At 46.7% G+C, this 23,667-nt stretch overlaps 1 protein-coding gene across 1 annotated transcript; it reads left to right on the top strand.

Moving 5' to 3' along the window:
* Positions 1-17,737: 17,737 nt before the first annotated feature.
* LOC148813794 (mast cell protease 1A) lies at positions 17,738-22,932 on the top strand. Its single transcript, XM_088907803.1, has 5 exons — positions 17,738-17,801; positions 20,063-20,219; positions 20,609-20,744; positions 21,389-21,643; positions 22,229-22,932. The coding sequence occupies exons 1-5, from the start codon at positions 17,741-17,743 to the stop codon at positions 22,379-22,381; spliced, it is 762 nt and encodes a 253-aa protein (XP_088763929.1). The 5' UTR covers positions 17,738-17,740; the 3' UTR covers positions 22,382-22,932.
* Positions 22,933-23,667: the final 735 nt, after the last annotated feature.

Here is a 23,667-nt window from a genome sequence, read left to right as displayed (position 1 = left end):
GGAGTGAGGTCAGGAAATAACACACCACTGAAAAGTGTGCACTTAACGATAAGAGGGTGGAAGAATCCTCACTCTCTGGTGTGAGCATTCACACACACATATATATGGACACGGTGGTGTGAAGGTTAGTTAATGGAAGGTGGTTAATTTGGGTTCTGGGTTCAGTTCTAGCCAGCTGTGTCTGTCTGTGTGGAGTTTGCATGTTCTTCACGAGTTTGCATGGGGTTTTGCCAAGTGCATTGCTTTCCTCCCAGAGAGACTCACACTGGGATTGATTGGCTGCTCTCCACTGTCCCCCAGCACGCAAAAGAGGGCTGGTCTTTCTGGTCTCTTGCCCCTACAGTGAAACACGAACCAGAGCGCACAAGCGGACAATACATAGGACAAGCATGTGAAACCAGGAAGCTCCTCTTTACTCAAAGAGGTGGTGGGAGCATGGAACAAGCTATCCAGCCACCTTGTCGATGCTGATGACCTGGCTTCTTTCTAGACACAGCTAGATGGGATCCTGGGATCAATTAGCTACTGACTACCAATCAGCCCCTCCCTGCAGAGATATCTGGAGCTCCTGCCCCCAGCCCTCAGCCACATCCCTCACCAACTTCATATCTCTAGCCTGCCTCAGGTAATTGTTATTGATGAATTTTGCCAGGGGACTCACCGATGGTGTTGCACTCTGCTAGGGAGGGTCAAATTCACAGCGACGCAATGACACACAGTGTCCAGCAGGACCTCACCCAGCAGGTTAAAAATTCAGACTCACAAGTGCCTCCTGCTGGCAAGGGGAATCCAGCAGGAGGCTTAAATCCATTTAAGTCATTGCACTGACATCTCATTTGTGAAAATTAAGTTGAACAATTAAACCTGTTAAAATTACACCATTGCATTTTGCATCAAAGATAGATAGAATAGAAAGCTTCGTATAATGCTATTTTCCGAGAAGCCAAGCTGAGAGATTTACAAGATGAAAGTAAGGAGGTTGTTGGATTAGTAGAGAGATAAGCACACTGGTTTTCAGTGTTGCTCAGAAGAGAGCATGAGCTGTAAAACCACACAAACGTGGTTAGTTTGCCATTTTCCTTTCTTAATAATGTCGTCAATGCACATCTGTTGGCAGCAATATTAATAGCATTCAGGGTTTTTTTTAGAAAGTAATATTCAAAATCTAAAATCTAAAATCAAAATCTAATCTTTGCAGGTTTGTGGCAAAAATCGCCGACATGTTTTCCTTTATCTCCCTTTCATTTACTTTCCTTTCATCGTTTGCTTTGTCGGGGCATGTTCAGATCCACCGGTGCCACATTCTCTGAATTAATCCTTTCTTTAATTCAGCGGACCCGGCGCTCAGAGCAAAAAAAAACCTCAATGTCTTCCCCACTGCTTTTTTCATTTCCTGCTTCAGTAGAATTATTCGTTTTTTTTAGTAGAGAAGTGAATGATTGCGTGCAGCTGTGCACCCCCCACACCGGGACGACTGGAGTGATGGTGTAGAAGTGGGGTGTTGTGGATTAGAGAAGGAGCAATCGCTGGGACCCTGCTTTCCCTGCTCCCAGACCCGCCTGCTAAAGAGATCAGACTCCAGTGCATTCCTGCTTCATCTGCTCATCTCTCCTAATTACATCCAGGCCCAGTCCTGGTTGTTCTGTGGGCCCTGCTGTCTGACGGCCCCCCAGCCCCAAGTCTGGTCAATTTCAAGGTTTTCACACATCCAGCGGCTGGGCCATCTCCACACGGAGAGCGGAGGAGGGAGGGGATCGGGGGCTCTGGCACAGCCAGGCCTTCAGGCTGGGGTGGGCAGCGGTGTGGAACAATGGGTTCACGGCTGTTGTAGTTGTCCCAGTGCCGGATCTCCCAGCAGGCACTGTAGTGCCTAGGGCCTGCGAAGTTTTTAGGGCCTACGAAGGAGGGAAAAACTAGTGACTAACGAAAAAACGAGCTGAAACAACATGCCTGCGATCGACTCTCGGTGCTCCAAATCAACAGTCATTCACTATCTAGCGGCTGTTGTAGAAACTAGAAGTATGGACGTGATGGTCGCTCGGGTTTACATTAGAATAGTGCAGCGCCCACACCAGTCACTTTAGCGGCTGCACCCGTCCTTAGCTACGCGGCCGCAAGGCAGGCTGGGGGCAGCAGCCGAGGGGCTGGACTTGAGGTCAGTGTGTCGACCAGAGATTGACCGGGGAGTGTAAATAGCATAGAGAGTTTATGAGGAGCCATTGTAAATAGTTGCCAGTGTTTGCTGCTTTGTCCTTGTAGCCCACCGTAAACTGAAGTACCCCTCCTTAATCCTTACCCTGTGTGTGTGTGAACCTCCCCAGTTGGGATTCTGTGAGGACTTAGTACCCTTGTGTCCACACTCCACCCAGCAGGTGCTAAGGTGTTTCCCCCCCCCCTGCCCAGGAGGAAGGGTGGGGGTGGGATAGCTCACAGATTCCTGTGCATGATATTCCAGGGTGGGGGGCATATTGGAAAAAGTCTATGGGGTTGCTGGCACTGGTCAAGTCTCAGAGCAGAGGTACTGACAAGCCCAGGCCAGTTAGACTGGCACCGTCTCCAGTCAGACAGCGCAAGGGTAGAGGTAATTTAGGTATGGCCTTTGAGGGAGATGTCTGGCACAACTCCTCTGGCCTCCTGACAGCTCCTCCCTGTCATTATTTTCCATAGCAATTCTTTAAAAAGGTCTCCCCAGTAGGCTCCAAAAACCAATTATAACTTCCTGAGGGCATAGTTATGGGAAACACATTGTGTCCCCCAAGTCATTGAATTACACTTTAATCCACAGATAATGTTATTAGATAGGGACAAACCGACACACTGTACACTCACTCGTGAACATACATAAATTACACTTCTCTCACAAGAGCTCCTGTTCGCAGGCAGGCGTTGTGTTCATCTGTCTATAACACGTCAATAAAACTTCAGCACAGCTCTGCACTTTCAATAGGGTGGCGTGATCGGACTTAATTTCTCTGAAGCCGCCGGCCCAAATTTCCAAGAAGGGATGAGACTGTGGGATTATGAACTCCCAGAGGAGACAAGTGAATCGCGACTCAGAGAGATGCAGTGTATTCCTCTTTGGAGTGAATGCAAGATTTTATACCCTAATATGAATTAAAACAAAAGAAGCAAAATGGTGACCCCACTCAAAAAAGTACTTTTGTTTACTAATAAACAGTGGTTTTGCAATAGTTTTGAGAGTGCAGCTCTCTTTGCTGTTTTTTAAATCAATAGTCACCAATGGTCTGTTACTACCTGGAGTCTATTTAGCTATCGAACCAGGAAGGTCTGTTCTGTTTCAGCTGCATGGGCTTCAAGGATTACGATGCGTTTTCTATGACACCTTTCGAAGAGGAAGCTCTCCAACCACAGGATATTTACAAAAAAAGACATTTATAAACCAAAGCCTGGGTAGCAGGATACGATACCAGTGCAGTTAACCTGCATCAAGTAACCAAAAACAGAACTGAGGGTTCAGCAAAAAAGCAAAATGTGTATTATGCGGTTTATTAAGTTCATTTACATTTTTTATTATTGCACGTTCTGTAGCTGTTCTTCTGTGTTTTTTTAAATACATATTTGTTTCCTTTTAAAAAAAGGAAACAAAAATAATTTTCACACAATACAATACACAATGCAAAAAGAGCTGTTTTAAGTTAATTTAGTTCCTCTTTGAAAATTCTGTTGTTTTTTATCATCCATTCCAGTTTTCCGGTCATTCATCCATCCATTTTTTTAAACGATTTTCCATCCATCCATTTTTTAGACTCATGGGGGAGCCGGGCCTATCCCAGCAAGCAATAGGTGCAAGCAGGGCACCCTGGGATGCCAGTCCATCACAGGAAACACAGAGACACAGATACCACCAGGGCCAATTTTCCCAGAAGCCAGTTGACCTACCAGTATGTTTTGGGACTGCGGGAGGAAACCCACACTGGAGAGAACATGCATACTCCACACATACAGCACCCCAGGATTTGAACCCAGGGCCCCTGCGCTGCAAGGCAGTAGCACTCACCGCTGCGACATCATGCTGCCGCCCACTCCTGGTCATCGCCGATGGAAACGAGGATACTCAGACACTGTTCTTCCTGATCAAACAGCGGGCTCAGCTGCTTAGGCATCTTGCTCTGTTTTCTTGAGTTATTTTAAGAAAAGTGCATATTAAAAGCACAACATGTGAGCGCTGAGCTCTGATGACTTTTCCCCATCGTACTGTAGGTTCAATTTGGCCCCTTGTACAAGAAAAGAATTTCGCTGGCAGACAAAGCTTTCTACAATGTTTGTTTAACATTAGGTAGCACAGGGCTCATGTGTTCATGAGCTTGAATGAAACTCTATAGCCACTGTTCTTGAGAAACTCTTCTGTGTTGCTCTTTTCCTCTCTGGGCCCAAGCCAGCATCTGTCTCACAACAACCAGTTATTAGGCTCTCATGACTAGTGGACTCCTGTATCGCCTTACTAAAACACAAAATCACAGCCAATAAAAGTAAAACAATTTTAATGTCCAATGCTTCGGGTAGAGCCAGAGATAATTGCTACAGCTGTTAATCTTTTCAAGAAATTACAAAAGCAGTGGAAATAAATCACGTTAACAAATGGGAATTCAAATGTTCTTTTCTTGGAGGATGTTTTGAAAACCTTATTTTTCTTACTAATTAAAAGGTCAGGAAGCAGTTACAACGAAAGGGTGTGAATTTGCAAGCATATATTCTGGGCAAAAGACAGCAGCTGCCTTTCCTGTGGCATACTCATGAATCTTTCGATCTCCAGGTGGGGCACGGTTATTCCAAAGCTTAATGAAACGCAAACGGAAGCTGATAACCCTTTGCATACAATAAAATCATCTTAATGCGACCAGGTGATATTCTGATTTCTACAAAAGCACACCTACCAGAGGTTAGACATGAAAGCGCGCATAACAAGGTGTCTCAGCACGAAAAAAGTCACCAGAAGATGCATGCATTTTAAACGAGGAGTTCTGCTTGGTGTTTTTGAGGAAGCGGCCTCACCTGTTTCCTTGTGCTAACAGTCCTGTGTTGCCTGTTGTAAAGATGCCCAGCTGGCTGCAGTTCCTGTGCCAGGCAGGTCAGCCTCATGGTGCCTCAGTTCTGCTCCTCGGCGCGCAGCACTCCCAACTGTCTTCACTCCTGGCTGAAGAGGAAGTTGGTTCCATCAACTGAGTTCTGTTTAATTAGGAAATCAAGTCCGTGCAACCACCAAGGACAGACCAACACAGAATACAGAATATTATGAGGCCATGTAGCTGTTTTGCACAAGACAGACAAAATGCAACCAGCTTGATTGCTTGCTTTTCTTAACTGTAGAACAGTCAAATGAATTAGATGATCTGATTGATGGATTGATTGATCGGTTGATTGATTGATTGACATTGGTTGATCGATCGATTGACTGGTTGATTGATTGATCGAATGATTGATCGATTGATTGGTTGATTGACATTGGTGGATTGACTGAATGGTAGGTAGGTTGGTTTGTTAACTGATAGTACCCCAGCAAATTATATTTCATTACTAAAAGAAAGGGCAACATACGTTCTTGCATGAAAGTTGTTGCACTGGAATCACCCGGAGCAGAATTGATCATTATGATTTGGACCGTCACACAAACCCCTGCAGCTTTTCCAGGACCGTCTCCTGCATCAGGATAAATTACTGGCCTGGATGTGTCGCTGCGCCATTTCACAGTTCTGTCACCGCGCTTCTCGCACAACAGTAGCGGCTGGTGTGACTTTCCGAACGGAAGCCTTCGTGATCGCACCAGCCTCGTGCCACTCAGCGCTCCTCATCGGTGACAGGCGGCTTTGAGTATTCACTGCTCCTCTTCGTCCCATCACTTACTCAGTCTTTGCCAGAGTGATTTCATGCATGCTTCCCACATTAGCGATGGTCCAAAACATTTCTCTCTTCAGTCTGCCTGGTATCACACTGGGGGTCCCTGGAGGTCTTTAAATGCAGAAAACATAATGCATGAATCATGGTTGGATAATACAATTCTAACCGAATAGTACCAGACTAAAACAGGGATACGCGGAAATCTTAACCAAGAATAACACCTTCTCCATTCTCACAGCGGAGCTGTACTGGGCCTATATAACAGCTTTTACAAGCTGAAGGCCGGGCATTTTTTTTTAAAAACAAGCTTATAAAAGAAGTGACTCTCGGCTTCCTCCTTGTTAGCTCAGTCTGTCTGGGGGGCCTCTCTGGGTTCCTGGTACAGGGTGGGTGGGCTGGACAGACAGAACGTCACCCCGTTGTTTTAAGAGCAAAATCTAGAAAGAACAGGGAAGGTATCCAGGCGATTTCGGGATCCCGAAGAAGGCGGGTGTCCATTTCTCAGAGGCTGACATCCATTTTCAAGCAGTTTGTTCCGGTTCTGGGTCACTGGGGAGCTGGAGCCTAACCCAGCAAGCAAGAGGAGGGGGTACACCTTGGGTGTGACGCCAATCCATCACAGGGTACACACACTCACACCAGGGCCAATTTTCCTAGAAGCCAATTAACTACCAGCATGTCTTTGCACTCTGGGAGGAAACCAGAGCATATGGAGGAAGCCCACGCTAAAGCAGGGAGAACATGCAAACTCCACACAGACAGCTCCCCAGGAGTTGAACCCAGGGCCCCAGAGCTACAAGACAGCAATGCTAACCACTGCACCACTGTGCTGCCTAGCTGCTGAATGTGTTCTCAAAAGAAAGAAGAACAGTGGAGTCTTCTTTTTTAGTGTACCTTCAGAAGTCTGTATTTTACTAACTTAGCATAAACTACAAGCTTCCCTTCTGTAATAAGCAGAGCCTGTGCCCTTTATTGTTGCTGCCTACACGGGTGCAATTCAAGCTGACGATCTGTAAATAAGGCGTCACAGATTTGTTTAAATGTTCACCTCATTTCCTGACACGAGGTTGTTGATGGTGGGTCAGCCAGCAAAGTTACAAGAGTTACAAGAGTGTGACTCTCTTGCAACCAAAAAACAGCAGAAAAAAAAACTAGTACCGAATATAACCAGTAACACAAAGTGACGATGAAGCAGTTTGTTTGCATACGTTGCATAAATAAGTGGAATGGCAAATAGGGGGTCAGACAGGAGAGAGAAGGGGATCAGAGAGGAGAAAGATGGGGATCAGATAGGAGAGAGAAGGGGGTCAGACAGGAGAGAGATGGGGGTCAGACAGGAGAGAGAAGGGGGTCAGACAGCAGAAAGATGGGGGTCAGACAGCAGAAAGATGGGGGTCAGACAGCAGAAAGATGGGGATCAGATAGGAGAGAGAAGGGGGTCAGACAGCAGAAAGATGGGGGTCAGATAGGAGAGAGAAGGGGGACAGACAGGAGAAAGATGGGGATCAGATAGGAGAGAGAAGGGGGTCAGACAGGCTCTTACGCCGCGCAGGGGCTCGGAGCCTTTACGAACCCAGCGGTTCCCATCATGGCAAACCAGAATGACCTGAACTGAATCCCGCCACAACCTACAGAACAAATCAGACACCCCCGATTGGCCAAAACCCCAATTCTCTTGACAGATAAAAGGCAATCCAAAGAAAGCAGACCGCTGAGGAAAGAAGTCGGGAGAGTGCATTCTTCTGAAGAGCGAATACTGTCAATCAGCAGTCGAGCGTGTCTCCTCTAACAGCCAGCTGGGGTCCTGTCCAGGCTGGGAGCTCTTAGACTCAATCCAGGCACCAGCACCGACTCCTTGTTCCCTATACGGAGTCAAATTAACTGCCTGTTATGACGGCACCATTGCTCGGGGCTCTGGTCTCGATTGTGGATTAGGTATCATTTTTCACTTTTATTACATGAAGTTATTGGAGATCTGCGTCCATTTTTCATCTTGGGTCGCTTAGCATCATGAAAGAGGGGGCTCTTCTCTTCCTCAGAAGCCTTTTCTACTCTGTTCTCCTGACTGCCTCCATCACCCAGCGCTGACTAACCAAGGATCTCCCAGGCCAAAGACAGAGATCCTGGGAGAAATACAACGTCAAGATCACTAGACTGTGTCCCCCACCAGTAAGATATATTACCTAATAGGCTTTTTACCTACATTAAAATCAAAACTGATGGTGATAGTACACATTTGCTGTTTATCACATCTTACCCTGGTATCACAAGTCAGATATGGAGTGGAAATTTTGTTTTCTTGTTACAGATCTCCAAAAGACTCAGGTACATCTGTTTGGTGTTCGTTACAGTACTATCATCTCACGGCGTATTTTTAGTTTTGTGTTTCTGCAGAAGCATCCTGCAGAGTGAGGCATCGACAAGCCACAGCCCAGACAAACACCATCTTTCACGCGATCAGAATATTACTGCTGACTGCTGATTTCAAAGCAGCGAAAAAAACAAACAGCCATGAGTTAGAACGAATGCAGTTAGTAAGAATGGATCACTTGCGTATACTGAACTGTGAAAATCACACTCTCTCTGCCTGCACTGTTATAACGTGTCTTTCATTTGTCATTTGTCCAGAACTATTAAAGTAATAATTCTTGAAATAGAAAACGGTGACAGACTTTATTTAATGCTTTGTTTAAGGTAGTATCCAGTTTTCCTGTCTTATACGGAAAAAACTTTTCCGACTGCATGGCTGCCCACTCTTTGGAGAGTAACAGCAAGCAAGCACACAGACTCCCAGGAAGTTGCCTGTACAGAATCCAGAAAAGAAGAACCTATCTGATCCCCAGGTTTCCTTTACTCCTTTACTGTGGCACATTTTCAGCCCAGCTCCTGCAAAGATCCCACAGAATTCCAGTCACGGTCAATGACAATGGCCGACACCTCCGGGAGGGAGCGAGGTTAACCATTCTTTCGGCATCTTCGGCAGTTTCGGCATCTCACGCCCACTGGCAGGTGGGACGATCTACAAAAGTGGCCAGTGCAATGAGAGAAGAAGCAGTGGACACTGAGCAGGGATGGGACAGGGGGGATAAGACCTCTGGTTTAACCAATTAGATCTTTTTGTCTTTAACTTCCACAGTGCGCACACCGCCACCTACTGGACACTACACCCTGCCACCACCCCATTCCAGTCTGTACTTTTCATACTTGAGGTCTTTGAGGGCTTTTCCACATCAGGCTATTGGCATGTCTGACTTCATCGCTCTCAAAGCCTGTGGAAATGGATCCTCAGCTACGCAGCACCACATCCCTCTCTGGAGCAAACAGGACAGCATCTGGATTTCAGATTAATGCCACACACCTAACACTTTCAGGCAAAAATAGATCATATTAGGCTGCAATCCTGTTCCCCACTCCCTTTGAACAAAACGTGCAAAACTAAAAAAATGCAAAGACCAGAGCGAAGACGTGGCCTTATGTTGAATGTTAACTAGGCTGATTTTAATAAGGATTATTATTTACCTTTGTTCTAAAGTTTTGTTTTTGGTCTAAAGTTCATTGCTTGTTTTGTTCAATTCAGTGACAATGACTTTTAGGGTCCAAACAAACACTGAAGCACATGCACAGGCAGGTACAGTATACTCTGTTTCCTACTCAGCTATGCTACTCAGACTTCTTTCAAGAAACAACTGGATAAGATCCTTCAATCAATTAATCATCTCTCCTGTCTTCCTGTGTTCCTTTCCAAATGGTTGGAGAGTCACATGAGTCTGAAACCCTTCAAGCTCCCCTTGAATAGACAGCTTGCTATACTTTTCCACACACTGCCTGCAATCATACTGAAACAGAGACTTGGGGGTTATCTCCAAGGGTCCCAGATTCATGTTTCCAGGAGGTTTTGAAAAACTCTGGGAACCTCAGATGTCTACAATAAGAAAAAGAAGCATTTTATTCCTGGCTTCCAAGCTTCTCTTAGGGAATACTTTTGAGGGATGAGTCTGGGTTCAGGTGGTTTTCTGATGTAGGATGCATGATGAATCTTTTGCATGTGAATTTTCAGAATGTTAATGCAAACCACTGGTAAAAAATCTTCAGACCAGACAGGCCCTTGTATTCATGGAAGATCCATCAACACAACCCAAGCAGAGACCTGTTGTTTGACGTTTACAAGAGACAAATTTTCCTTGTCATACTGTTTACACAGTACATCTGTCACCAGAGAAAAAATAGATAGGTTTCTAATCCACTTGACAGCTCTTTACATTACTGATAAAAGACTGTTCATAACGGCAGAAATCCAGGCTGGTAAGGTTTAGCAGGACCCCTGTAAACAATTCCAGAAGCAAATATTAAGTTTAGTAATTGGAAAGGTCATTGTACTTGGCGCTACTGTCTCTCCTCCAGCTGACACATTGGAAAATGGGATAGCTTGTGCACACAATTTCCCAATCAAGGATGAGCAAAAAAAACGCTTGCGAGATGTGCTGCAGGTATTTTAGATGATCTGCATTTACACTTGAAAAACATCAGATGTTTGTCTGTTCTCTTCTTTCGGAGTTAAGCCGGCTTGGAAGACACAGGCTTGCCCTTAAACTGTCCAGTGTCTTGGAGAACGAGAAACGCTCTGCAGTTTTTACTGAACGGGACAGGTATCCAACTTAGCCGCTACCTTTCGTTTGATCTCTCTGGCACGGCCTCCCCCTTCCCCTGCTTCACAGGGGTAACAACAGCTTTCAAAATATCCAGGCCGGTGAGTCCTAATCCATCACAACAGCTGGCTTCTCACTCTCTTTCCTCCAAAGACGTGTCTTTTCGGGGCATCGTCGCTGAAGATGAAAAGGCTCGTTATGACCACTGGCGTCCAGTCATGCTAAATGAGCCTTAATTAGCCATATGGTGGCATTTCATTCATAACCTCTTCTCCTTTCTTCTGCTCTAAAGCACACTTGAATACATTTAAATGCATATCCCACATTAAAAGTGAATGGCCACCATATGGTTTGTGGCCCCAGATGCTTAAAACAGAAGCCACAAATATACCCAATGTACTGTATGAACCCCTCTTGCCTTTACATAGGCCCTATCAAAAATCCCATACCAGATTTCGCTCCTCCACCCCCACAATGCCACTATAAAAAGACCGTGTTGTGGTGCACGCGTGCTTTATTAAAAAGCCTTATTTCCTGTAATCAATTGCTGTCACTTCTAATTTAACACCCGATCTTCTGTTTTTCTGACAGCTCATCCCTGTGCACGGCATCGGGTTCACTAAGAGAGCTATGCAACTGGGATATATACCTATAGATCCAAAGTGTAAATTTTTTTTGCACCATTTTTTTCACAGTTCTGGATCAATTCACAGCTAATCTTTACAGGGGTGCCAGCTGGGGTGGGTGTTTCATTAGTCGTAACAGAACAATACAAAACTGAGATCTCACACACTGTACTTACAGAATAATTACCGATTTAGATGATACTTTTGTCCAAAGTGACTTATATAACCATTCATTTTGCCAAAAAGACCTTGAGAGAAGCAATTTGTTCAAGGACACAGCAAGACAACCCTGTGTTATTTTGAACCCTGGGTTATGAGTCTGCTTCAAAGAAACACACTCCAGTGACAGGGCAATTATTCTTTTTTAAAAAAAAAAACAAAGGCAAGGCAGAGAACGTCAGTTCTACAAAGAGAACCAAGAGGGCGTGCCTTCTTGGCACAGAGCATAAATAACTCATCCCAGCCCACGATTTACGGCTCGCTCCTGAGTCAGATTAAAGAACGTGCGCAGGGACGGCAGATCGATCAATAGTGAAACAGCCAAAAGCCCGGGAGACAAGCATGAAGACTGCACAAGCAGCGTGATGGCTCTGGCAGTCTGGTAAATAGCACAGCTGCCTGGTGTGTGTGAGGATCGTGCACTGCAAGATGCTGGAGGGGCCCACTATTATTTCAAAGCTATGCTACGCGTCTTTGGCAAATAAATTGCCTGTGGAAGAAATACTTTGTCAAACCAAAACCCATGAAAACAACTGGTAATTGCTTGAGTATGTGTGACTCTACCACTAAATGCTATGCATTGCTGGCCTCATAAAGGCAAAGGTCTAGCCTCAAGTAAAAGTAATGGCTTGGACCCTATCAAGGGGTTCTATGTTCAGGGAGAAAGGACAGCACTTACAGGCTGTCTTTCCTCCTGAAGCCTGTGTTTCACACGATACCAAACCCTCAGTGAGCAACACTGGCTCTTGCTTTCCTCCGACAACAAGGACCCTCATTCTATCACTCTCATAGCATCTCACCTTCCACAAGACTCTTCTTTGGAGCACAGACCCCTTCCAGAACTTGTTTACTGGGCCTGGGATCTGGCCCTGTGTGCTCATGCTCGGCAGCGGAGTTTGCCAGGACTCCATGCAGCGATCACGCGTGTGTCCTTCCTGACTGTCTGATCAAAACACACTGTCCTACCGCAGGGGACCCGCTAACGGCCTTCAGACGCAGCTTGCGCTTGGCCTACAGGCGCGCGTGCATGTTAGAGCACACATCTGCGCGGCCCGGACAGACACAGCTGGACATCACCGGCACTTGCTGGGCCGGGGCCATGGCCGAGACGTCTGCCGGAGAGATCTGGGAAGTGAAACGGGTCAGATGTGGTTGAAAAGATGGTTGGGATGCAGCTTCCTGCAGAAAAATAAAATCGCCGCTAGCGAAAATATCAACATTACAGGATTGGACACGTGGAATTCCAAGATTAACGGACCTGTGACTGCTGCTTTCTCTAGCTCTTCCCAAACTGTCCAACAGACAAAAAACAACTTCCCCCCCAGCCCCAACCCCAACCCCACCCCCATAAACCTGACAGTCTGATGGTGAAGCGATCTTCTGCTGGGACCATCACTGCCCTCCCTGCCTCTTAAACCCACTCCTGCAATTCTCATTACAGCTTCCCTCTCTGCTCATTGAGGGTTTCACTCTCTATTCATTTTCTCAACCACTGTCGCTTTGTATTTTAGTCATAAAAAAAGAGAAGGTTTGTGGTTCAGGTATGAAAGGGACATACTTTCGTCTAGACTCTAGATCTTTTTTAATAGCCCTGCCTGTGCTGCAGTCCAGTTTATTTGCTGCGGCCCCTGTGCCAAGAGAAATATTGTGTTACCTAATTGATGTTTTTTTTTTCTTTTTAAAAGGTCAGTTTCATACTCTTGTACGATGGTGGAGCTGGGTATTTTTACGCCAGCTTGCTCTGCACAAGAGGTTAAAGGATGAGGGTTGTGCATTGTGCAGAACAAGCAGGCTTCTATGTGCGACACATCTGTAAGGACCTCCTGAGTTAAAACAGGATGCGGACCTGCAGATTAAAATTGGGGAGCCCCTGGGGACCCTGTATTTTTAACAGGCAAATTCAAAATGACCTGACCTCCCACAGGCAGGTGTGCAAACGACGTGGTGCTGAGCCCCAGTTATTACTCTCATTTCAGTGGCTCACTTCAGTAGAACCAGACTCTCTTGTGTGCTCCCTTTAACTCCGGCATTGTCAAGCTTTTCACAATTATAGATCTTCTTTTCCGGTGAAACACAACCACAGATCCTGCCTTATAAGCTATTAAAAGTCAAGGCCCAAGCTTCTCTCTCCCTATCTGTGTGCCCGTGTGTCTCATGGAGAGCAAGCTGGGGTGTGCGAAAAGACGAATTCCTAATACAAGAAATTGTATAGGGCCAATAAAGTGATCTTATCTTATCTCTTATAAGAAACAGCCTGCAACAAAACCCTTCTTATGAGCCTTGCAAACAGTCTAACATAAGGGCATGAGAATAATGATAAGAGTAAGAATATAAAGATAATAATAATACAAGGATAATATAAGAATGTAAGGAAAGGGACTAGAAAGAAAAGTTACAAAGGATATCAGCCCAGCAACTCTTTCAGTCCATCTGTCTTGATTGTTTTCTAGCACCTAACTCATGTGAGGGTCTCAACTGGCCATTTCTTGAGGAATGAGAGAAGGCTGTCTTCAACCACATGGATGGGCTGCTTGTTCCCCACTCCCACAATCCTTTGTGTAAAGAAGTGCCAACTCTCATTATCTGCTGTCAGCGCGTACAACCCCTCTGTGTCTCTGGAGTCCGAAACTAAGAGGCAGCCGCACATCACAGCAACAGAAGACAAGCAAAAGATGAGTTTAAAAAGGCATAACTGCTTTCACCTTGCAGTGTGGGGGGGAGTGAAACATGAGGTTTGTTTTACTAAGGACAGGAGAGAGACTTTCTAGAAATCTACAAACATCCACAGGACCGTGGGCGACTAGGGGCAACACAGAGTCAGAGGTGCTAAAAGACCATAATTAGTCATTAGACTTTTTTCACAATGATTGTTGAAACAATCTCGGTCATCATGTGGGAGAACACATCTTTTTAATACATAATAAGTTGCATAAGACTGAGCTCACCCTCGAGGCAGTTCTGAATGCATTTCTGGTGTTAATCTCTCAAATCAGTAAAAAAACAAAACTAGCTTTTTTTGCAGCTTAATTCCAGTATGCAGAACTAACCACGTGTGAAAAAGCTGCTGTACTCTGGCACTAGTTGTGAAACGATAGAAGAGCTTCACAGAGTAAACATGAAGTAACCACAATTTAGTGGTTGGAAAAAAAAACATCTGAAGTGATACCTGCCACCTCATGATTTCTTTTTAAATCAGAAATCATCTTTAACCCTTTCAGCTCTTGAGAAGATAGGCTGTCTTTTCTTTTGTGGAAACCACGTCTAGTACTAGGAACTGTTTCAAATGCGTAAATGAGCAGATTAGTCTTTTACCTAATCAAACCTGCTGGGTTAAATGTTTATGCTTTGGGAGAGAAAGAAAAAATCAAACTCTGCACTTCTGTGTCATGGAAGTCAAACATTTGTTATCTGGGAAAACAACTAATACAAGGAGCTTTGAGTGTGCGAGTTTAATGTAAAGGAGAACAAAACTACATTATTTTCTGCCTCGCTTTCCCCACACACTTTACCCACCTCGTAACATCATCCTTTTGAAGGAAGAAAACGTTCGGTACATTTTCAGACCGCGTGTGAACCCAATCGGCACTGCGCTGACTCGTTTGTGCTGTTAAGACGAGTTAAGATGATGATGCGGCGCACTATGGCTGCCATCGCATCATCCAGGTGGGGCTGCACACTGGTCCACCAGTGGAGGGGATCCCCATGACCTGTAAAGCGCTTTGAGTGGAGTGTCCAGAAAAGCTCTAAGTGTAAGCAATTAATTAATTAATTAATTAATTAATTAATTAATTAATTAAAGCAATAACGAGACTCGCATCCTTCTCGCTGCAGTGAGGTGGTTAACGGACCGTTTTGGAATAAAAAGGGGGTATCAGTCGCTCTCTCCTCCTCGGTTCAAAACCGTGGAGCACAACCGAGGACTGAGCACAGACACGTCCCAAAGACTTAGACGCAAAAAAAAAACAAAAAAACAGATTTAGTTTTAATCGTGGAATCATGCAAAGCTTTTTTTTGCGCGTGTGTCATCTGGAAGGCAATAAAAATAATTTCGAAGCCGTCTTCTTGCTGTCTGTTATCCGATACGCAACGCGTTGGTTTTTTTTATCCCTCTGTCCCGCCGAAAGAGACTCGACTTCATCTCTCCCTCTGAAGCCCCAGCAGACCGCAAGGGAACAGGCACTGCTCGCTACGTAATTGAAAATAAATAACTCAACGCGCTTTCCTTTATGGAGTCCTGTTTCTTCAAATGTTTCCTTGGGGCCCGTCTGGTAGACAGAAGCGGTCCCTGTAAAACAGCGTTTTCAAAGTCAGAAATTCTTGCAGGGTGTCTCACTCTGCCCCCCTCGCTTAAAACCACAATTCCAGTGCCTTACAGTTTAGAATAAGGGCTGATTTATGCTAACTGATGCACCGGTTCACTGCTTCACAGGGTCAGCTGTGGTTCACGAAAAGGAGAAGTGGCTCTACATGAAATACTGTACTCTTCCGCTCTTGGTGTTTGATTTCCAAAATTAACGTTTTTTTCTTCTTTTTGAGGGAGTAGGAATGATTACAAAGGGGCGGCTCAGCTAGCTCGCTCGGTAGTTAGTAGCTGATCGACCGGGCGATTTCATCCAGGTGTTTCACAGGGTACCGACTTTAACAATATGGCTGGGCTGCTTGTTCCCGTCCCCCACCACCCTTTGTGTAAAGAAATGGTTCCTGTTCTCAGTGGCATTAGGGTTCGTGTTTCACTGTTCATTCTGAAGATGCCCAACGTGTTGACTTTTGCTTGCAGATTTTTTTTGTAATGAAAACAACCAAAATACACAGCTCTCTGCCAATAATATTGCAATATCTTTACCCACATGAAAACATCATACTCTTAGAAGTTTAAAATGCCTTCAATGAATTAGAAATCTTCTAAGGCAAGAGTTTGCATTCAATACATTTAGAGTTTTGAATTAAGTATAATTTCTCCAAAATATTCCTACTTTAATTAGTGAACATCATGACAATGGAAGATGGACAGTGTCTAGAATTGGGCTTACAGGTACTGTGTGGGGAGCTGTGTCAGTGTGTGTTGGCTGCACAGGAACAAGTAAAGGGTTAATTCCACGCTGACGAATGAAAAGAAAAAACACCGTTGAGCCTTCATCTCACCCCCAGCCTGAAGATGTCCATTCCTGAAGAAGGCCAAACAGCTGAAATGTTGCTTTCATCTACTTTTCAGTGTGCAATTAAGAGCTGAGTAGAGGAGTTACACAGCACAGCAGACAACACCACCCAACGTAGACAGCACATGACCAACATAATAAATAATAACAACAGGGACAATAACTATGCTGTGGGGCAATAAATATGTAGCAGTGAGAAAACAAAATGGTAGACCATGCAGAGAGTGCAGAGTGCAGGTGTGTATTGAGTCTGAGGCACTGCGGTTAGCTGTTGAGGATAATAATAATAATTATAATTGTTTACACTTATATAGCGCTTTTCTGGACACTCCACTCAAAGCGCTTTACAGGTCATGGGGATCCCCTCCACCCCCACCAGTGTGCAGCCCCACCTGGATGATGCACCAGTACTCTCCCCAAACACCAGCTCTCAGTGGGGAGGAGAGCAGAGTGATGAAGCCAGTTCAGAGATGGGGGTTATTAGGAGGCCATGATGGGTAAAGGCCAGGGGGAAATTTGGCCTCACTGAACTCAAATATTTGTGCTGCCGGTATCAGATAACGTTCCTGCACTCGATCATTATTACAATATTTGACTGAAGTGCAAACACAGTGATTACAATTAATGAGAAAGAAATGCACTCCACATGGAGCTCTGGACAGGGCTTTTTGGATAAGAACCTATAACTAAGAAAACCTAGTCTGGTACTTAAAAAATCTCTTTTAGAGTTGTGTCATACAGACTTTATTAACAGCTGCTCAGGATTCTAATAACTTTGTATTGCCAATATAAACCAAAATAAGTGATATAATGTAATAAAGTGAGGAATGGTTGTAACATACTGGACAGGTACAGCATTGTGCCCTTTCCTGCACGTTTATACACTTGTATTTCAGACATGAGCAGCTGGTTACTAGACTGTTATTCATTGACATTGATAACAGCTCATCAGGAAATGCACTCTAGCACTGGTTTGTAATTTGCGTTAATTGCAAAAGGTATCTCACTATTACTGTTTCCACTAGGGGGAGGGCACCAGCGTGTGTGTGTGTGTATGTGTGTGTGTGTGAGGGAGAGAGAGAGAAAAAGCGGGCTCAATCTTGCATCGAAACGCTAATTCGTTTTGGCCACTTTTTTTTTCCCCTCACTCCCTGCGGCGAGAACAGGGCCTCCCCTTTTTAAGAACCGCTGGCAGCCTGACGGAGCCACAGTCCCTCTCTGACACCCCAGCGAGATCATGGGCTTCCTGCAGCGCCTCGCCGCCGCTCTCTCGCTGCTCTCATCACTCTCCAGCGCAGGTAAACTCAACCTCCACCCCCCCGCCCCCTCCCGCCGGCCCGGGCATCGGACCCGGTCCCGCTGCGCGGTTCTGGGGCCGGCGCCGCCTGTCGATGGGGGGGCACACGCGTGCACAGGCACCTTGAGGGAACCTCTAGTTATTCTTGTCGCTCTTCTGTGGGGTTAAGGGCTATCGCAAAGGTTACGAAACGACATTCAGCCCGTTTGGTAGTTCATCTTCAATGGATCCAGAGATCTCATTCGGCCGTGTTGCGGAAGATACCAGGGTATCAGCCTCAACCACAATGCTGTTCCACGCTCCCACAACCTTTTGTGCAAAGACGTGCCTCAATGCACTTCCACATAGCTCTTTGTCGATGCTCTTAGTTAAGGCAGCAGTGATTAACTGCTGAGGCTGTGAATTCCAGTCCAGAGGCCTGTGGGTTCCACTGCCCTGTCTGGTTATAGGAAGCAAAATCTCTTTTAAAAAAACATCTTACAATAACGTAGTGACAAGAGCTTCTGGAAGGAAAATAAGAATACTGATCTCTTCTGCTCAAGCAGGAATGAGTTTGCTTTTGTGGGACAGGTCAAAATCATTAGTTTATTCTGCAAAACCTTAAGATCCCTGGCAGCTCGCGTTTACATTATTCTAAAGGAATGTGGAGGGAAATATACGACTCAGCGTAAGTATGTCTTGGGCAGTGTACATGCGGATTTCATGTTGCTTCAATGTGGGCTCACTAGGACATCTCTGCTGCTGGCACCGTTGGAGATACAGATGCTGTTTTTGTGAAACTGTACTGTTTTAATGGCTCTGTGTTTCCACAGCACGATGTAGGTCACAGGGGAGAGTACTGTGTAGCCTGACACAGAGAAAGAGTAGGAGAAAGAGTGCACTTAACTGCTCAGTGGGGATTAAATACCACTTTAAAGGTTTCTGTCTTTGTAACTGGCCACAGCACCAGGAGGGGGATCTGTTAGATCCAGATGGTCGGCTATGTCAATGCACTCTGTGATAGAACTTTGCTATATCCCCCTCCTTCATTAGTTAATTGATCATTAGAACATACGGACAGTTATACCTGAGAAAAGGCCACTTGGCCCATCTAGTCCACTTGGTAGCTGGCAGTTAACTGATCTCTTTCAGCCATTTCCTGGAAGAAGCCAGGGTATCACCTTCAGCAGCATAGGTGGGGAGCTTGTTCCACACTCCCGCAACCCTTTGTGTAAAGAAGTGCCTCCTGTCCTCGATTTGAAATGCACTCCCACACAGTTCCCACCTGTGCCCTCTGGCTCAGGTTTCACTGTTAAATTCTAAAGAGAATTAGCGAGATCGCTACATCATTCAAGGCGCGTGCATTCAAGCACCCTCATTCCTTGCTAAACGAGCACTTTATTTACGAGCACTCGCTAGGACGAGTGACACATATACAAAACTATTTTTGTTCGCCGAGTGAACTAATTTGAGCTCCAAGCGCGTAGCTCTTTGTGCCAGTTTTACTTTTCACTCCTCTTGGCTGCCGTTATCACAACCACCATAACAAAAATAACAAAGTAAAAAAAAATAAAAACAATATTGGTAAAAAGACTATTTATTTGTGGGTTTTATCCTTGTGTACAGTGCATGTTTTATTTTGGTTATGCACACTATGAATGCACAGTGTTGAGATCACTAGATCGTTTGATGCTCTACCTTACTTTTACAGTTGGGGGTTTTATTCTGTCTTTGTGCAAGATTTACCACCACACACAATAAACTATTTCTGTTTAGTAATACATTGATGAGTTGGTGTCCCTTCTAGTGCTCATGTGCAGTACAGATCATACAAATTTTATGTCACCACATAACTCTTTCATAACACATTTAAACAGCTTGAGCGAAAAAGACATGTTGCTCTACTCTGCTTTTTGTAACTTATACTAAGCTGCTTATGGTGCCACATTTTTCAAATTCACCAGAAAAACCCAACTGGTTTGTTTCCAGTTACATTGCAAGAGTCCGTAAGTGGACTCAACTGGTTTATGTCCGGTTGGGAGCACCTGGAACGAATCAGAGACTTTTGAATGGATTTTAATGGGGATATAGTGTCGCCTTAATGAGCCTTCGCTTACTGGGCTCGTATAGGGAGTATGGCAATGGAGGGAACTGCAGGGGTGGCAGTTTGGGTAGCCTGCTCTCCCCCTGCGCTAACCCGGCCCGTGTCAGCTGGCAGCCTGCTGGGTGGGTGATTCTAACAAAGAGGGGGGCAGTTCTCACCTGTGTCCCACGAACTCGCAGGGCTCTTCAGAGGCCGGATCATCGGGGGCCACGAGGCCCAGCCGCACAGCAGACCCTACATGGCGTACCTGGTGATCCAGAGAGACAAGGTGGCCGGCTGCGGAGGCTTCCTGATCAGAGAGGACTTCGTCGTGACCGCGGCCCACTGCGCTGGGAGGTAACCCCCGTGTAGCAGCCGAGCCGAGCCGTGCAAAGCCGAGCCGAGCCGAGCCGAGCCGAGCCGAGCCGAGCCGTGCCAAGCAGAGACGAGCTGAGCTGAGCCGAGCCGAGCCGAGCCGAGCCTTGCCAAGCAGAGCCGTGCCGAGCCGAGCCGAGCCGAGCCGAGTTGTGCCGAGCTGTGCCGAGCCACAGCGGGTCTTTCCTTTCCACAGATCCGCTGCTCCAGCCGCCTGGTGGGGAAAAAAAAAATCACTGACGTGACCCGGTCTGGGAAATCCGAGAAAAAACTGAAAAACACTGCAGAATACATCAAACCCCTTTGATCCGAGAGAGAAAACTGTTTGTAACGGGGATCCTCCATTGTGTTTGTGTGTGTGTGTCTTGCAGAAAACTCTACGTGCTGCTGGGCGCCCATGCACTGAAGAAACAGGAGTCCTCCAGACAGGTGCTCGATGTCCAGAAGCAGTTCCCTCATGAAGATTACTCGGAGGACAACCTGGAAAACGACATCATGTTACTGAAGGTGAGCCTCACTCAGCACGCCCCCGGCCTCCGGAAGAGCTCGGCACCTCCAGGGCTCGGCTCGCCGGAAAACAAGGGCTGGAATCCCTGGGAAACACTTTGACTTGAGGAAGTAACGCAAATGCAGTTGGAATCGCTACTCGACGGCGAAGGAGTGCTGGAAGGGACTGTGGGCCCCGACTAAAGGAGAAATCCCTGTTCCCTGGGCTGAACCCCAGTTCCAGAGCCGGGACAGGGGAAAGGTGAGGACCGCAGCCAGTGCGAGGGCCTGGAGGGACTCCTTCATTGTGCAAATCCAGCCCCAACACCCCCTTGCTCTTACTGACTGACGAAGGTCAATCACCCGCCGAAGAAGGTTTTTAACTCATCAGAGTGTAATATCTTGCTAAAATGCGTACAGAGATATTTTTGTGAAACAGGGTGACAGGGTGCAGAAACGTAACCATGGGGGTTTCTGGGAGAGAGCAGGTGGCCGTCGTGTTTAGAAATCCAAAACCCCTCCGGTTTTCTCAGAGCGTCCCGAAGTCAGGATATAAGAAGCGAAGCAGCAGAGCACACCCTGACACGCCGTGACGTGCCGAGCCGAGCCGAGCCGAGCTGAGCCGAACCCATGCCACCACGGGTCTCTCCTCTCTGCTCCCACAGCTGCAGACCAACGCCACCCTGAACCCGTTCGTGCAGCCCCTCGCCCTGGCGCAGGAGGGGGAGGAGGACCCGAGGGAGCACGCGCATTGCCTGGTGAGCGGCTGGGGGAGCGTGGATGCCGACGGGGAGAACCACCTCAGCGAGCTGCAGGAAGTCAACGTCACGGTCGTCGGCAGGAAGCAGTGCGACAGGGACTGGAGGGGGGGCATCACCGACAACATGATCTGCACCCAGCCGAGGAGGGGGCCCTGCGTGGTACGTGCTCAGACACACAGGGTAACCCCGCCATGCACCCATTTCTAACCTCTTCTTCCAGACTAAGCTCATTGGCCTTAAAGCTAATGAGAAGGCTCTTCATGGGGGGGTGTCCATCCATCTGTTTTCTAGATGCTTTATCCCTTACAGGGTACAAGGTCAGTGGGGAGCTTCAGCCTGTCCCAGCAACCCATGGGCACAAGGCAGGTGCACCCTGGATGGGACACCAGCCCAGAGCATACACTGACACTGACACTGACACAGGCACAGGCACACTAATATTACGGCCAATTTTACCAGTATCCACTTAACATACCAGTATGGCTTTTGTACTGTGGGAGGAAAGTGGAGCACCCCGGAGGACACCCACACGAACACGGGGAGAACATGCAAACTCCACGCAGACAGCACCAGGGTGCTGTGAGGCAGCCCCCGTGCCGCCCTGGGTAACCACACCCCCGTTACAATTCAGCGTCCTGTGCAACAGCAGCACCTGTTAGCCATCACTTTGCACATGGCCCTGCAGCACTGGCAACTGCTCAGACAAGCCCTAATAATCCCACAAATCTCTCTTTCTCAACCCAGGGAGATTCGGGGAGCCCCCTAGTGTGTGGCGGCAAGGCTTATGGGATCGTGTCCTTCAGTACGAACCCCTGCAATCTGAGAGGGTTCCCCCACGTCTACACCCGCATCTCCACGTACCAGCCGTGGATCAGCAAAATCATCAGCGCTAACTGAGGGGCCACTCAGCAGTGCCTCCGGGAGCGCCACTGGGCCCGACCCGGGCGCCCTGCTAGCTGCCTGACTGAAATCCCCCAGCCTCTTGACGATGCTGCTATGCGCTGGCTACACCGCGACTGGCTTTGCTGCAGCCGTCCTGGGGTCCCGGCAGAGACCAGGACGACCGAGAAACCCGATTCATCGTGGACAAACCCTCAATGAAACAGGGAAAAAAAATCCCAGCCCAGAGATAGCTGCGCTATGCCAACCGCAAAAACGAGAAAATAACCCACACTGAGCCTGGTAAAATTGTCTTTTTCGCACGCTTCAGAAGATGTGAAAGGACTAATCCAAGGCTGAAAAGATTGATTTGTACGGCTCTGAAGGAAGCATGAGTGCTGTTGTCAGTAGAAACACCCCTGTTGTAACACTCTGCCACGCTTCCAAGACGACAACATCTCCTCTGTAAAACCCCGGGACACTGGAAAGTCATTTTCCATGCAAAATCTCTCCTCTCCTCCTTGCCTCTCCTCAGCTCCTGTGTGTCTGACTGCAAATAACAAAATAAAAGCCACAAAACTGTTCAATGTGCTCGATTTTGTCTCTCTTACTTCAGAGTGATAATGTGTGCAAGTCTTGGTACACAACAAGCATGTCTTTCGAGATTTCAAGATTCCGGCTATGTTTTTAGTTAATTGATTATGGGTTAAGAAATTAACTGCTTTCAATACCTGAAGTGGGATAATCCCTTCCTGTCCTGTGGACTGTTGGATGTCCTTACATTTCCCTGTAAAAAATACCAAATGAAGCCCCAGGTGGAGCTCTAAGGGGAACTTATTGTGTTGCACTTGAGCACAGAAAAGAAACGCCGTCTCAAACCGGAGGGAGCAGGTTTTGTCAGCTCCACTTTTCAAAGAAGAGATAAGATCTCGCAAAGCAACATCCTGTCTTGTTTGCCCTTCCCATAATACTATGCCTCAGCATTTCCAGCTAACATGGGTGACTCTCCTCCTCAACCATATTCGAACACCTACAGCACGAAGCCACGCCCATCCGCGCGCTGGAGAAAAGAAACCGAGGCCCTCCTCACGCCTCACCAAGCCGAGTCAAAAGAACCCCCCCCCACCGCACGTATCCCCGTCATCGCTAGAGATAAAAGCACTATTTGAGCTAACGATAGGAAAATAAAACAGGTTGCTCTGGGTACAATACTGTAAAACGCTTCGTTTTAAATATTCTTGTCAGCCTCATCTGCAATCTTGGGGGGAAAGGGATTCCAGAAGGAAAATGAAGGAATTTTAAGC

This window comes from Atractosteus spatula, chromosome 28 (genome assembly GCF_055471065.1).
Source record: "Atractosteus spatula isolate fAtrSpa1 chromosome 28, fAtrSpa1.hap1, whole genome shotgun sequence".
NCBI classification, from domain to species: domain Eukaryota; kingdom Metazoa; phylum Chordata; class Actinopteri; order Semionotiformes; family Lepisosteidae; genus Atractosteus; species Atractosteus spatula.
The sequence above is the reverse complement of the archived record's forward strand: the minus strand, read 5'-3'. Positions and strand labels throughout refer to the sequence as shown.

What these genes read in the sequence shown, in the direction of transcription:
- LOC148813794 (XM_088907803.1), top strand. Translation starts at nt 17,741, where the DNA reads ATGGGCTTCCTGCAGCGCCTCGCCGCCGCTCTCTCGCTGCTCTCATCA. An exon ending in CTCATCACTCTCCAGCGCAG is followed by an intron (nt 17,802 to 20,062) that starts GTAAACTCAACC and finishes ACGAACTCGCAG; the next exon opens with GGCTCTTCAGAGGCCGGATC. An exon ending in CGAGGAGGGGGCCCTGCGTG is followed by an intron (nt 21,644 to 22,228) that starts GTACGTGCTCAG and finishes TTCTCAACCCAG; the next exon opens with GGAGATTCGGGGAGCCCCCT.